The 14,454-nt window shown below is 40.1% G+C and overlaps 1 protein-coding gene across 1 annotated transcript; it reads right to left on the reverse strand.

Moving 5' to 3' along the window:
- Positions 1-5,586: 5,586 nt before the first annotated feature.
- LOC309550439 (putative G-protein coupled receptor 148) lies at positions 5,587-6,654 on the reverse strand (the record flags this gene model as incomplete). Its single annotated transcript, XM_082250818.1, has 1 exon — positions 5,587-6,654. One exon carries the CDS (start codon positions 6,652-6,654, stop codon positions 5,587-5,589), a length of 1,068 nt encoding a protein of 355 aa, XP_082106944.1.
- Positions 6,655-14,454: the final 7,800 nt, after the last annotated feature.

Raw genomic sequence — 14,454 nt, forward strand, 5'->3', positions numbered from 1 at the left:
TATATATATATATATATGTATTTTTATCACTTGTATGGAAATAATCCATTAAGGAAAGTTCGTCATGTATATATTCAATTTAGCCACTAGGTGGCATTCAGTTATATAAATATGGCCTTTAGTTCATTGTCCATATCTAGCTTGACAAAGGAGCGCGCTATTGGACTATTGCCATCATGGCGCATGCTCCGAAACGCATTGCGAGTTGATGACGTCACTGGCGCAGGATTTGCGGTCCACGCTGCGTTACAGCCCTCAGTTTAGTTTGTCTTCACCTTTTCCTCCTTGGATACCGGCAGAATACGAACAGAGGGGACGGAGGGGAGTTTGCTGCACCAGCTGGAGGCTTTCTAATCCCATTGTCCAGGATGCCTTAGAAGGACCATCTATCCCTATTTAAAGGCCTTTTATATACATAGAAAATGTGACTTTTAACCAGCTTGTCATTTACCAATAAAAGGTAATTTACAGTCTGCATTTAGAGGCGCCTCTGTATTTGTTTCTTTTCCAGGAGAAATCTCCCTGTAGTTGAAGCCCTGTGGAGGCCTTGTCCAGAAGGCCTTAACCACCTTGTTGAAATTGGACAGCATCCTGATCTTCCTTTTGAGACTGGACAGTCTGTGAATGCTGAGTTTCATCTGCCTTGGCAAACCACCAGAGTACTAATGCCCATCAAGAACAAGTTTATGTCACTTTGTTACTTTCATATTGTGTTTGGTTATCTGTTATGCTGAGGACTACATCTGTTAAGGGGGGGAGGGGGTGGAGGCTACAGTATACCCTCCAACCTAAATGTGATACTGTACTGTTACCTGGTTGGCAGGAGCCAATTGAGGAGTAATTGTCCCCTGCTTTACCCATGCAGAGAAAGAACGTTTTTTGAAGGAAAATTGAAGCCTGTTATTACATGGTTACATAATTAGCCAGGCTGAAAAAAAAAATAGTCCATCAAGTTCAACTATTAGAAAAAAAATAAGTCCAAACCCTCATACATAAAACTCTAAACCCACAGTTGATCCAGAAAGCAAAAAACATTTACAAAGCATGGTCCAGTTTTCTTCAGCAGGGAAAAATTCCTCCAAACTTTCTAAATAAAGGGCCAATTTATTGGCCAGTGGGAGTGGACATTTTCCTGGGGCCCCATTGTTGGTATCATTGTGAGGGATAGTGACCCATTGTTGGTGTCAGTGGGAGAAAAGGTGCCGCATTGTCGATGTCAATTGGCAAAATTGTTTGTCATATCAGTGGGAGGAATAGTGCCCCAAGAGCTGGATAAAGGTAAGCAAAGGGCCGCATTTGGTCCCCGAGCTACAGTTGAGAGACCACTGCCTTAGATCTCTGAATCAACAATCTATAGTGCTATTACTTATAAATATTATATATTATCCTTTCATTTTTATTAACTCTTTTCCTCTTCCTGCTTACTTCAGCTTTTTTCAGAGTTTTGTCTTCACATATGTAAACTTTTACAGCCCTTTCCCACCTATACATTCTATTGCGATTCATTCATGTACAAGTTAATTTGTGCATTGATGTACCTTGCGTTAAGGCAGCCCACTCATTCAGAATGGACTGCCAACATATGACAGCAGAATGAAAACCAGATATGTGATGGGATGCGCTCTAGAACTTTTCCGTTAGCAGGTAATTGTGTGATGAGTGGTCATTCTAAATGAATGAAATATTGTGTGTATTACCATACACTGCCCAGCTTGTGGTGGCGTGGAGTTTATCTTTGGCTTACGTTGCAGAGGAAATAGCCTAAAGAGATGTTTTATATGCACGGGCTCTGAAGGTCCGACATCCTTGGCTGCATGCACTTTGAATCTCTCCTAAACTGTGCAAGTTTAGGAAGTATTCACAGTAACTACAGGTAAGTCTTATTATAGGCTTACCTGTAGGTACAAGTAACAAATAAGCCTTTACTTCCACTTTAAATGGTGCAAGATTTATTACAACAAACATGGCTTATGATAAAAAGGGGTTGATTTACTAAAACTGAAAAGTGCAGAATCTGGTGCAGCCGTGCATGCCACTGGTGCAGCCAATCAATTTATACCGTATTTTTAGCTTATTCAATTAGACTTTGAGAAAAAAAAATCCTGAAAGCTGATTTGTTTCTATGCAGAGTTGCACCAGATTTTGTACCCTCCAATTATAGTAAATCAACCTCAAAGAGTTACAAAAGGTACAAGTAGTGGCTACTGTTTATGAGCTTGTTGTTACATTCTGGCATGTTACCATGCATTATAAAGTTAAGTATTTATCTCTCTAAGAGGTGCACTTAAGTTTTATTAATGCATACACAGGAGATGTAGACTTTGGCAGAGTTTCAGTGATTGATGAGATAACAATTCAATAACAGACCAAACCTGTTACCTAGAGTTAAGGCGGCCATACAGGGATCAAAATGTGTCTGATTCAGCAGGGACTGGCCGAATTTCCATCCACGTATGGACAGGCAGGTTGTAAAGAAGTCGCTCTACCGATCAACTTCTGTATAACCAGCCCGTCGGGATTTTCCCAAATGATCGATGCTGCCATCAGAGCACAATAGCTCAATGGAAGTGATTCCCCCATCCACCTCGAACGTGTGGCTGGGGAATTCAGGTCAATTTTTTTCAGTCAACCCACTAGTTGAACAAAAGAAATGATTAATGTATGGCCTGCATTACTCTACAAACCCGTATGCCAGTACAGGCTTAAATAATGTCTTAAAAATGACTTGCGATGTATTACACTCTCAGTCATACTCTAAGCATAGATATCAATGCCAGCAGACTGAAAGATGTCACTGTGGCAGCTTAAATCTGTAGTTAAACCTTTACAAAGAAATGGTAGCTGTCACCAGGTATTTAGGTCCCGATTCACACTGATGCAGTGCGAATACTGTGCGGATTCCGCACTGCATCCAATTCGCACCCCATTCAAGCAAACCTCTGAGGTGTGTATGTTAAGTTAATGATACCCCAGAATTGGCTCGCAAAATGCAGTGCGATTTGCAGAATCCAATCGCACAGGTGTGAACATCTATGTGATCCAATTCTGGTGCGTCCAAAAAAAGGGTCCTGCACGTTTTTGGTGCAGATTAGGTGCGATTTAAGCCATACAGAATAATGGCTGAAGAATCTCATGTGATTTGAACAGAAATTCAGTGCAAAATCGCATGCGGCTCTTGCACAGCATAGCGTGAACCGGAACTCAACAGAAAAACAGACCATTCACCATCTGCTGTAGCAATTCTCACAAGAAATGTCTGTAACACTCACTGCCACACCCAGGCAGGAATGTAAAAGAGTTTAAAATTGAGTAGCTTTCTTCAAAGAAGCAATGAGTTCTTTAATTTTCAAGTTACAGCATTCAGAGATCCAGCTTAATTATTTTCATAGATTGTGTTAATGAAAGAAAAGAAGAACAGTGCAAGGGAATATTAACAGAAACACTATTACAAAATAGGCAATTAGCAGCAGTAAAATAAACAGGATTGTAAGTGAAAAAATACTTAAGAAATCTTGCCTGGACTTGGTTTTCTGCAGTCAAATACATTTGCAGAGTATCCAATCTAGTTGGTAAGAGTCACTGCCTGTGACTCTTAACATTCTTTTATCATTTCAGTGGTAAATAAGAGTTGCTGATCTACAAATGCACAGCCTTCTTTTCTATTCCCTTAAAAAGGTGTCTACAGATTGAACACCAAGAAAAGTGCTGTATGGGTTTTGAAGTGTTTCCTGATGTTCCAGTAGACACTCTCTGTATGCCAATCATTATAACTACTGTATATCTATATTTCTAAATGACAATGCTTCACAATCTGACAACCAACATATTATTAAACAAGATGAAATTATGAGTTGATAGACACCAAATATGATATGGGTCTAATTATGAGTTTTGGTCTAGCGCATATTCTCACATTCATGTAACAGATTATTATTTTCTTATACAGTATATTATTGTAACATGTTATGAATGTAGCTCAATTATACCAGGAATTTTGAATGTAAAAAATTGGCTTTGGTATAGGTCAGTCACTGCAGTCTTTCAGATGTATATGTCTTCAACTATTCTCCAATTTATGACAGGGCATTTATGACATGACTCCATTATCAGTAATTTGAAGACTTTGGCTAATGGGGCTCTGCTTTTTGCTCTAGCTTGGTTTCCAGTCAATTGTACTATTACAGGAATAGGATTTAAATATAACTAAATTCCCATAAAAACAAATATGAAAAAATACAGTACAAAACAGGAGAGTTTGATCAAACAAGCACTGTATTTGTTCTGAATTTGAGTTTTATTCCACATTCATTACAGTTTATATTTACAAGGTTTCTAGCTGGTGTCCACAGCTTTATGTTTGAGAACCTAGGTGACTCTATTTTTGGAATTGTTTTGGTTTCATATGCCATATAGTCTACCACAATCCAACTTTTTGGGCCCAAGGTAAACTTAAGGGTACCCACACTCGAACTGTAGTACAGTTTTAGGTAGACTCTGCTTTAGGACTCCAATGAAGAAAATTCCCCCACAAATGAGACTTTTCCCCCTCCTCCATCAATTAAATAGCTTTCACTTGACCTCAGCTTGTGTTGAATTCTTTGGGGGGGGGGGGGGGGATCGCAGTGATATGAGTATTGTACATAGCTTCCTGAAAACAAGGTCCTGAGGAAGCGATTTAATGTGAAAAGTGTCGACCTCTTGGATGATTAACAGAGATAGTTTAAATGTCGTATCACATGATGTATACCATGAGAGCATTTTTTCTTGTTTTTATGCATTTTTTAAGATTTTGTAATAAATATTGATGTTTTATACTAATGCCATGTGGACATTCCTTTTTTTGGTACCAGTAAAGTCCTAAATCACATTTTCTTTTTTGTAGCGACACTAAGGATGTGGTACTATTTTGAAGCCTCTTTCTCTTGTAGTTGGAACTTCCTGAAAACATCAAAACATCTTCTTTCTCTATACTCCTGTCAGGAATTCTCACCCCCCGATGCAAGCGAATGTCAAATGACAAAATGCCTTGATGTGTGAATGTTGGTCTGGAGGAGCAGACATTTCTAAACAGGCTGCTTTTTTATGGAGACTGTTCCAGGCAATGCTTACATGTGATCCTGAGACTCCATGATTGAAAAAACATAAATCCAATGAAAAAAAGGGGTGAGTCACGGACAGTCAGGCTGGGGTGGAAAGTGTAAGATGATGCTGAGTATTCTCCAGCGAGGGTATGAGGTAGCCTTTATCTGATCTGCTGCAGCCTCCAACAGACGCTGTGAGGACCTTACAGTAAGTTTAGTACAGGAGAGGAGCCTGTACAACTGTACAAGACTAAAAGTAAGGCTGGAATTCCGCTTCACCAAATTCAAGGAAATAATAGGGCCCACTTTGAACCAACCAAAACTGTTTCCTTTTACAGTGTATTTGATAACCATCACACATTTGGCATCACCCAGATAATATGCTTTGTCTACTGGATGCAAGAATAATCAGAGCTATTAAAATACATGTTAGTACAATCTTTAGCACTCCTGGGCAGCACTGCATTTTTACTAAGTCACTGAATAAACTTTTTGCTGCATGGTTTTATATATTTGAGATAACAGGTGCAACAACTCTATGTTTCCTTAATCTAAAAAACAGCTTGAGTGACTTGAATATTTGTCTGTAGCGAAGACCATACAAACAAGGTGACGCTGCCTTGGGCAACACAAGAAACAAATTGCAGATAGTCATGGTTACCCACAATCCAGTTCTTAATCCAATTACTTTACTCATATAAAGCAGAGATTCCAATAGAAGTAAGAGCAGTGGGCTTAAGTAAAAAAACAGTATAGTGTGGTGCATTAAAAAGGTGATACTGGCTCTTGAGGAGACACTTTTCCAAATGCCAGTTTCTCTTGTTTTATGGTACAAAACCAAATAGCAGCAAAATATTAGAGAGAAGCATACAAGGAAAACAGCAACAAATAGAATATAAAAAAACTTGAGGGTATCATCTCCATGTAATGCTAGAAGTAATATCACTGGGACGGAACAGAACTCAAGAGGGCACGACAGAGGCTTCTGGGTAAAATACAAAGGTAAGAGGACAACAGCAGGGAAAAAAAATGATGAGAACCAAAGAAGCATTAGCAATTTCCATGTCCTTCTTGCTGGAAGCAGAGATAAATAATGTAGGGGCCACAAGACTGCCAAATACGTATCCATCACCATCGAAGCAGTTGTGAGAACACCACCCCAGTAGGCAACAACCAGCACATATAACAACAGAATGCATATAACTTTAGGTATCTTCACATTCATCACATTGCATATGGCGGTCACGGTGTAGAACAACAGGTATATCAAATCGTAAATTATTGTATTTCCCAGGAGTAAGAACCTTGTTTCCTGGCGCATGGTGAGGTTGGAGTATATGGCAAATAATATAGAAGGTGTTAAAAAAAGAGCCATGATACAGCAGGATATTGTTGGTATTAAAAACATATGCATTTCTGAATAAGATGGATGAATAATCCATTCCTGTATCATGAACAGGGAAGGCTGATTAATTTCCAGAGCCTGAAAAACAGTGGAGTTTGAGTATACCTCTCTTTGGAGCATATGCGAGGCATTGAACAAGCTGGGCAGGTTGCATCCTGAAGCATTCATGTCTTAAGTCCTTCAGCGTGTGTCCTAAACCAGACAAAAATATGCTACAGAGAGCTCATCACAAAATTTTGGTAAATTGTAATGCGAACTTCCAACTCTTAAGTGGCATCTAGATCCAGTTTCATGCCAGAGATAGACTGTTTCTTTTATGTCCTAACAGATTCCTGCGACTTCCAGAGCAGGGAGACCAAATATTTCTGAGGAGCATATTCCTAGAAAATTACTTGATTGCCTATGATCATAAAGCTGAGTTGATTTTTTCTCCATTACCATAACAAAGAAGCAGATGTGCTAGCAACTTGATTACACAGATAAGTGATACAATACAGGACATTCCATGCGTGCTAGGCTGTGTTCCCATCAAGTCAAACCTCCTAATGCTTACTGAAAGCACAGTGCATTGATTTCTTTCAATATAATCAATATCATATTTAATGGGACATATTAGTCAGAACAGGACTTTGTCCTATGGAACCATTTGCCCCAAGCTGTACAAGGCACTTGATATGTATGAGATCATGGCCCCCGTTGCAGAACCCTTGGTTATTTTTTATACATGTGCATGCTTAGGTGAACAATCAATTGAAGGAAACACACCATGTGATTAATTTTAGCAGACATCGTTTCATTATATCTTCGCATTTATGATTATCACAGGTTGGTTATTACCACACTGTTTGGTGCTCCTTACTGTGAATTTGATGTATGTATTGGGGGTTGCTTAACTCAAATGTAACTCTCTCCAGTGAGTCCAGTCCACATCAGATGTGCCTTTAATGGCTTGTTGGCCCAATTTTAATAAACAAATTGGAGAAAGTTCACAGTTGTCAGTAGCCCTCACAGGGAGTTCCACCATCAATGCAAAATACAGTAACATCCAGCCTCTTGTCTCTCATTAGCAGCATCATTGCTCAGGCCTCGTGCCTCAGTCCTCCTGACCAAATAACACAGCACTTCAGTGCTCCTGTATACACTCTGTAACTCAGCTCCCTTCCAGCTCCTTTCTGCTCTGTCACTGTCTGCTCCTGCTCTCTGCAGACATACATGCTCTAGCTGTCCTGTGTGGTCTCTCTGGCCTCTGGTGAAAGATTACAGTCCTCCTGACTCATATACATAGACCTATTGTCTCTGGAGCAGAGTCCTGAACTGTTGTCAGGTCCTAGATTATATAGGCTGTGAACACTTGGCTACTCAGCCTGCTGGTTACTGCTGGTTACTGGCAGAATTGGAGACTCCTTCCCTCCCAAAGCATTTTGGAGTCTCCGAGCTCCAGCCACTGATTCGGGAATTACAAATTTGGAGAAAGATGAGGAACCACCTTACACCGCTCAGAACTGACATTCTGGAGCCCTGCATTCTGCATATGTGCAAACGCTGTTTCATTCTCTTCTACTCTACATTTTCACAGTGGAAGGGCCCCGCACTGCCACAGAATGTTTAAACAATGTGCAGAATGTGTATGTCATTACAGGGCAACTCTAGTTTACTTTTTTAAGAGCACGATTCTTCCATATAATGGATATATACAGTATATATATATATATATATATATATATATATATATATATACACACACAGTATCTCACAAAAGTGAGTACACCCCTCACATTTTTGTAAATATTTTATTATATCTTTTCATGTGACAGCACTGAAGAAATTACACTTTGCTACATTGTAAAGTAGTAAGTGTATAGCTTGTATAACAGTGTAAATTTGCTGTGCCCTCAAAATAACTCAGCACACAGCCATTCATGTCTAAACCGCTTGCAATACAAGTGAGTACACCTCTGAGTGGAAATGTACAAATAGGGCCAAATTAGCCATTTCCCCTCCCCGGTGTCATGTGACTCATTAGTGTTACAAGGTCTCAGGTGTGAATGGGGAGAAGGTGTGTTAAATTTGGTGTTATCGCTCTCACTCTCTCATACTGGTCACTGGAAGTTCAACATGGCACCTCATGGCAAAGAACTCTCTGAGGATCTGAAAACAAGAATTGTTGCTCTACATAAAGATGGCCTAGGCTATAAAAAGATTGGCAAGACCCTGAAACTGAGCTGCAGCATTGTTGCCAAGACCATACAGCAGTTTAACAGGACAGGTTCCACTCAGAACAGGCCTCGCCATGGTCGACCAAAGAGTGCATGTGCTCAGCGTCATATCCACAGGTTGTCTTTGGAAAATAGACTTATGAGTGCTGCCAGCATTGCTGCAGAGGTTAAAGGGGTGGGGGTTCAGCCTGTCAGTGCTCAGACCATACGCCGCACACCACATGAAGATGGTCTGCATGACAAGACAAGCAGACTAAGGACATGGATTACTGGAACCATGTCCTGTGGTCTGATGAGACCAAGATAAACTTTTTTGGTGCAGATGGTGTCAAGCGTGTGTGGCGGCAACTGGATGAGGAGTACAAAGACAAGTGTGTCTTACCTACAGTCAAGCATGGTGATGGGAGTGTAATTTTCTGGGGCTGCATTAGTGCTGCCGCCACTGGGGAGCTACAGTTCATTGAGGGAACCCTGAATGCTAACATGTACTGTGACATACTGAAAAAGAGCATGATCCCCTCCCTTCTGCCGCAGGGCAGTATTCCAACATGGTAATGACCCCAAGCACACCTCCAAGACCACCACTGCCTTGCTAAAGAAGCTGAGGTTAAAGGTGATGGACTGGCCATGCATGTCTCCAGACCTAAACCCTATTGAGCATCTGTGGGGCATCCTCAAACGGAAGGTGGTTGAGCGCAAGGTCTCTAACATCCACCAGCTCTGTGATTTTGTCATGGAGGAGTGGAAGAGGACTCCAGTGGCAACCTGTGAAGCTCTGGTGATCTCCATGCCCAGAGGGTTAAGGCAGTGCTGAAAGATAATGGTCTTCACACACACTTCACACTTTGGGCCCAATTTGGACATTGTCACTTAGGGGTGTACTCACTTTTGTTGCCAGCAGTTTAGACATTAATGAGTGTGTGTTGAGTTATTTTGAGGGGACAGAAAATGTACACTGTTACACAAGCTGTACACTTACTATTTTACATTGTAGCAAAGTGTCATTTCTTCAGTGTTGTCACATGAAAAGATATAATAAAATATTTACAAAAATGTGAGGGGTGTACTCACTTTTGTGAGATACTGTATATTAATATACACAGTAAAACCTTGGATTGCGAGCATAATTTGTTCTGGACCATGCTTGTAATCCAAAGCACTCGTATATCAAAGCGAATTTCCTCATAAGAAATAATAGAACCTCAGATGATTCGTTCCACAACCATTTATTCATAAGTCCTTCAGTTTATAGACCATATAAAAATATTATAGCAATGTGATAGGTTGTGTGACCATAAAATGTCCATCCACAAATGGCAGCCTCCACAAGGGGATTAGAAGCAAAATCCAGCAGGAGCTACAGAGAATAATAAAATAAGAGAATAAGAGGCGCCTCTAAGTGTAGCAATATGGTTACATTTAATGAAGGTTCAACATTTAGCAACTCACATGGTTGATAATTAAAACAGGCACATCTAAGTATGCAGGCATCTGGGGTAAAGCTGTCCACATACATAGACCGTGTCCTCCTCATCGCCGGCTTTCAACGCCGCCAGTATGCATTCATGACTCGGAAGACTACCCTGCAGTAGAGCGTTCTGAAAGCGGGGCTTGAAGTGCTCGTTGAGCGCAGCGTGGAAGGGATGATGTCAATGGGGGCAGCTTTACCCCGGATGCCTGCATACTTAGATGTGCCAATTTTATTCATCAACCACGTGAGTTGCTAAATGTTGTACATTCATTAAATGTAACCATATTACTACACTTAGAGGCGCCTCTCTTCTCTTTTATACACAGTTGTGACATGATGCTACTTGTATAACAAGACATCTCTTGTTTATCATGTCAAAATTTATCAAAAAATGTTGCTTGTCTTGCAAAACGCTCTCAAACCAAGTTACTCTCAATCCAAGGCTTTACTGTATATTGATTATTTTATTTAATTCGATATAACTCCTAACTGGATGACATGTACAGTGGTTTTCAGCACTGTGTCTAATAAACAACTGTTTTCATTTTTCCCTTTAGAAATTTTTTTTCATCTGTTCTTGTTTTAATGTCAGTACTGATTCTTTTCTACAGCCTTCTTACATCTACATTTCATTTTCATGCATTAAAGCAGTGGCTGCATGGCATTTCTTAGGGTGGATTTCCTTTTGCAACCACAGTTGGAATTCATAAAAAAGAGACATGGATGTAAAAAAGCTGCAAGAAAGAATCAGGACTGACATTAAAACAAGAAAAGAAATGGAAAAAAAAGTTGAAACAAGTATTTTCTAAATGTAAAAATAAAGGAAAACAGTTCCTATGAACCTCCTAAACTAAAGAGAAAAGGAGGGTAGAGGTAATAATGGAACTTTTATTGTACCACATGGAGACAACAACTTCACAGCCATTTAAAAGGGCACAACATACACTATATTTTCCAAGAGTATTGGGATGCCTGCCTTTACACGCACATGAACTTCATTGGCATCCCAGTCTTAGTCCATAGGATTCAATATCAGGTTGGCCCACCCTTTGCAGCTATAACAGCTTCAACTCTTCCGGAAAGACTGTCCACAAGGTTTGACCATGTTTGACCATTCTTCTGGAAGCGCATTTGTGAGGTCAGGCACTGATGTTGGATGAGGAGGCCTGGCTCGCAGTCTCCACTCTAATTCATCCCAAAGGTGTTCTGTCGGGTTGAGGTCAGGATTCTGTGCAGGCCAGTCAAGTTCCTCCACCCCAAACTTGCCCATCTACAATATAGTGTACAACTTTATTACATCTCTTATATAAAATAAAAATACAAAAAAAGCAAATAGAGTATCACCATAAATATACAACAATATTGTTGAATATAGCTTGCTTGATTTTACATATAACAAGCTGTAATTAGAGCAGGCCAACAATCAAATTCCTCCTCTTATTACATATACAGTGCCTTGCGAAAGTATTTGGCCCCCTTGAACTTTGCGACCTTTTGCCACATTTCAGGCTTCAAACATAAAGATATAAAACTGTAATTTTTTGTGAAGAATCAACAACAAGTGGGACACAATCATAAAGTGGAACGAAATTTATTGGAAATGTCAAACTTTTTTAACAAATAAAAAACGGAAAAATTGGGCATGCAAAATTATTCAGCCCCATTACTTTCAGTGCAGCAAACTTTCTCCAGAAGTTCAGTGAGGATCTCTGAATGATCCAATGTTGACCTAAATGACTAATGATGATAAATAGAATCCACCTGTGTGTAATCAAGTCTCCGTATAAATGCACCTGCACTGTGATAGTCTCAGAGGTCCGTTTAAAGCGTAGAGAGCATCATGAAGAACAAGGAACACACCAGGCAGGTCCGAGATACTGTTGTGGAGAAGTTTAAAGCCTGATTTGAATACAAAAAGATTTCCCAAGCTTTAAACATCCCAAGGAGCACTGTGCAAGCGATAATATTGAAATGGAAGGAGTATCAGACCACTGCAAATCTACGAAGACCTGGCCGTCCCTCTAAACTTTCAGCGCATACAAGGAGAAGACTGATCAGAGATGCAGCCAAGAGGCCCATGATCACTCTGGATGAACCGCAGAGATCTATAGCTGAGGTGGGAGACTCTGTCCATAGGACAACAATCAGTCGTATACTGCACAAATCTGGCCTTTATGGAAGAGTGGCAAGAAGAAAACAATTTCTTAAAGATATCCATAAAAGGTGTCATTTTAAGTTTGCCACAAGCCACCTGGGAGACACACCAAACATGTGGAAGAAGGTGCACTGGTCAGATGAAACCAAAATCAAACTTTTTGGCAACAATGCAAAACGTTATGTTTGGCGTAAAAGCAACACAGCTCATCACCCTGAACACACCATCCCCACTGTCAAACATGGTGGTGGCAGCATCATGGTTTGGGCCTGCTTTTCTTCAGCAGGGACAGGGAAGATGGTTAAAATTGATGGGAAGATGGATGGAGCCAAATACAGGACCATTCTGGAAGAAAACCTGATGGAGTCTGCAAAAGACCTGAGACTGGGATGGAGATTTGTCTTCCAACAAGACAATGATCCAAAACATAAAGCAAAATCTACAATGGAATGGTTCATAAATAAACATATCCAGGTGTTAGAATGGCCAAGTCAAAGTCCAGACCAGAATCCAATCGAGAATCTGTGGAAAACTGCTGTTCACAAACGCTCTCCATCCAACCTCACTGAGCTCAAGCTGTTTTGCAAGGAGGAATGGGCAAAAATTTCAGTCTCTGGATGTGCAAAACTGATAGAGACATACCCCAGGCGACTTACAGCTGTAATCGCAGCAAAAGGTGGCGCTACAAAGTATTAACTTAAGGGGGCTGAATAATTTTGCACTCCCAATTTTTCAGTTTTTTGTTTGTTAAAAAAGTTTGAAATATCCAATAAATTTCGTTCCACTTCATGATTGTGTCCCACTTGTTGTTGATTCTTCACAAAAAATTACAGTTTTATAACTTTATGTTTGAAGCCTGAAATGTGGCAAAAGGTCAAAAAGTTCAAGGGGGCCGAAATACTTTCGCAAGGCACTGTATATATAAAAAAATAAAAAAAAATACAGTATGTAGTGATACCAATCTCCAATCAATCTTTAAGAAAAGACAAAAAACAAAACAGCAAAAGTAGTTTCCAATATCCACACAGTGTTAGGACACCACAGTGCGTACTATAATACTTCAGATTCCTGTTTATCCATCACCTGATGAAAAATCTGCTCATCTCAAGGGTATATGTCACATGACTTTATCATCTAATCCTCACTGCTGGAATCCTTGGGCCAAAATTGGTTTCTTATTCCTCCACAGTCTGCTAGCAGGCGGCCACCTCCCCTGCTTCCTCCACTTTAAAAAGATTTATTACCACACGGTATTGCACTTACATAGAATCCAAGTTCACAGCACACAATATTACAAGTCAAACACTGGCTGGCTTTCTTGGCAGCCAGGTGGTGTGATATCATGGGCTCAGCTCCTCCCTCCAAGACAAGTTGCGCCCCGTGTTTGGGCTTCTTCAGTAGGCCTCGATTTTACATATTTACATATTTTACATATGTGAGATGGTCACAATCTCATAGAATACATGAAGTAAAGTAAAGATTGACATGTTTTGTGGCTGTGCACTTCTTCAAGATCCACGCCACAAAATCTCAATGAATGTACTAAATGGACGCACACCCTACCTCTGAGATACCTCATATGCTTTGGTCAGTGCTACAATAATAATAATATGAAAGAGTTGTCTCATTATACATCAATTTGCTGTCCATGGGAAGAGGTACAACCTCAAATAATATATAGAACTGCAATGACCTCCTTGTAAGACATATTATTCAAATTGTATTAGAAGTATTAGAAGCTAATATACTTTATGTTATGGTGTGATATCATGGTGGTGTGATATCATGGGCTCGGCTCCTCCCTCCTAGACAAGTTGCGCCCCGTGTTTGGGTTTCTTCAGTAGGCCTCGATTTTACATATTTACAGATTTTACATATGTGAGATGGTCACAATCTCATAGAATACATGAAGTAAAGTAAAGATTGACATGTTTTGTGGCTGTGCACGTCTTCAAGATCCACGCCACAAAATCTCAATGAATGTACTAAATGGACGCACACCCTACCTCTGAGATACCTCATATGCTTTGGTCAGTGCTACAATAATAATAATATGAAAGAGTTGTCTCATTATACATCAATTTGCTGTCCATGGGGAGAGGTACAGCCTCAAATACTATATAGAA

This window comes from Pelophylax lessonae, assembly GCF_965119305.1.
Source record: "Pelophylax lessonae genome assembly, chromosome: 3".
NCBI classification, from domain to species: Eukaryota; Metazoa; Chordata; class Amphibia; order Anura; family Ranidae; genus Pelophylax; species Pelophylax lessonae.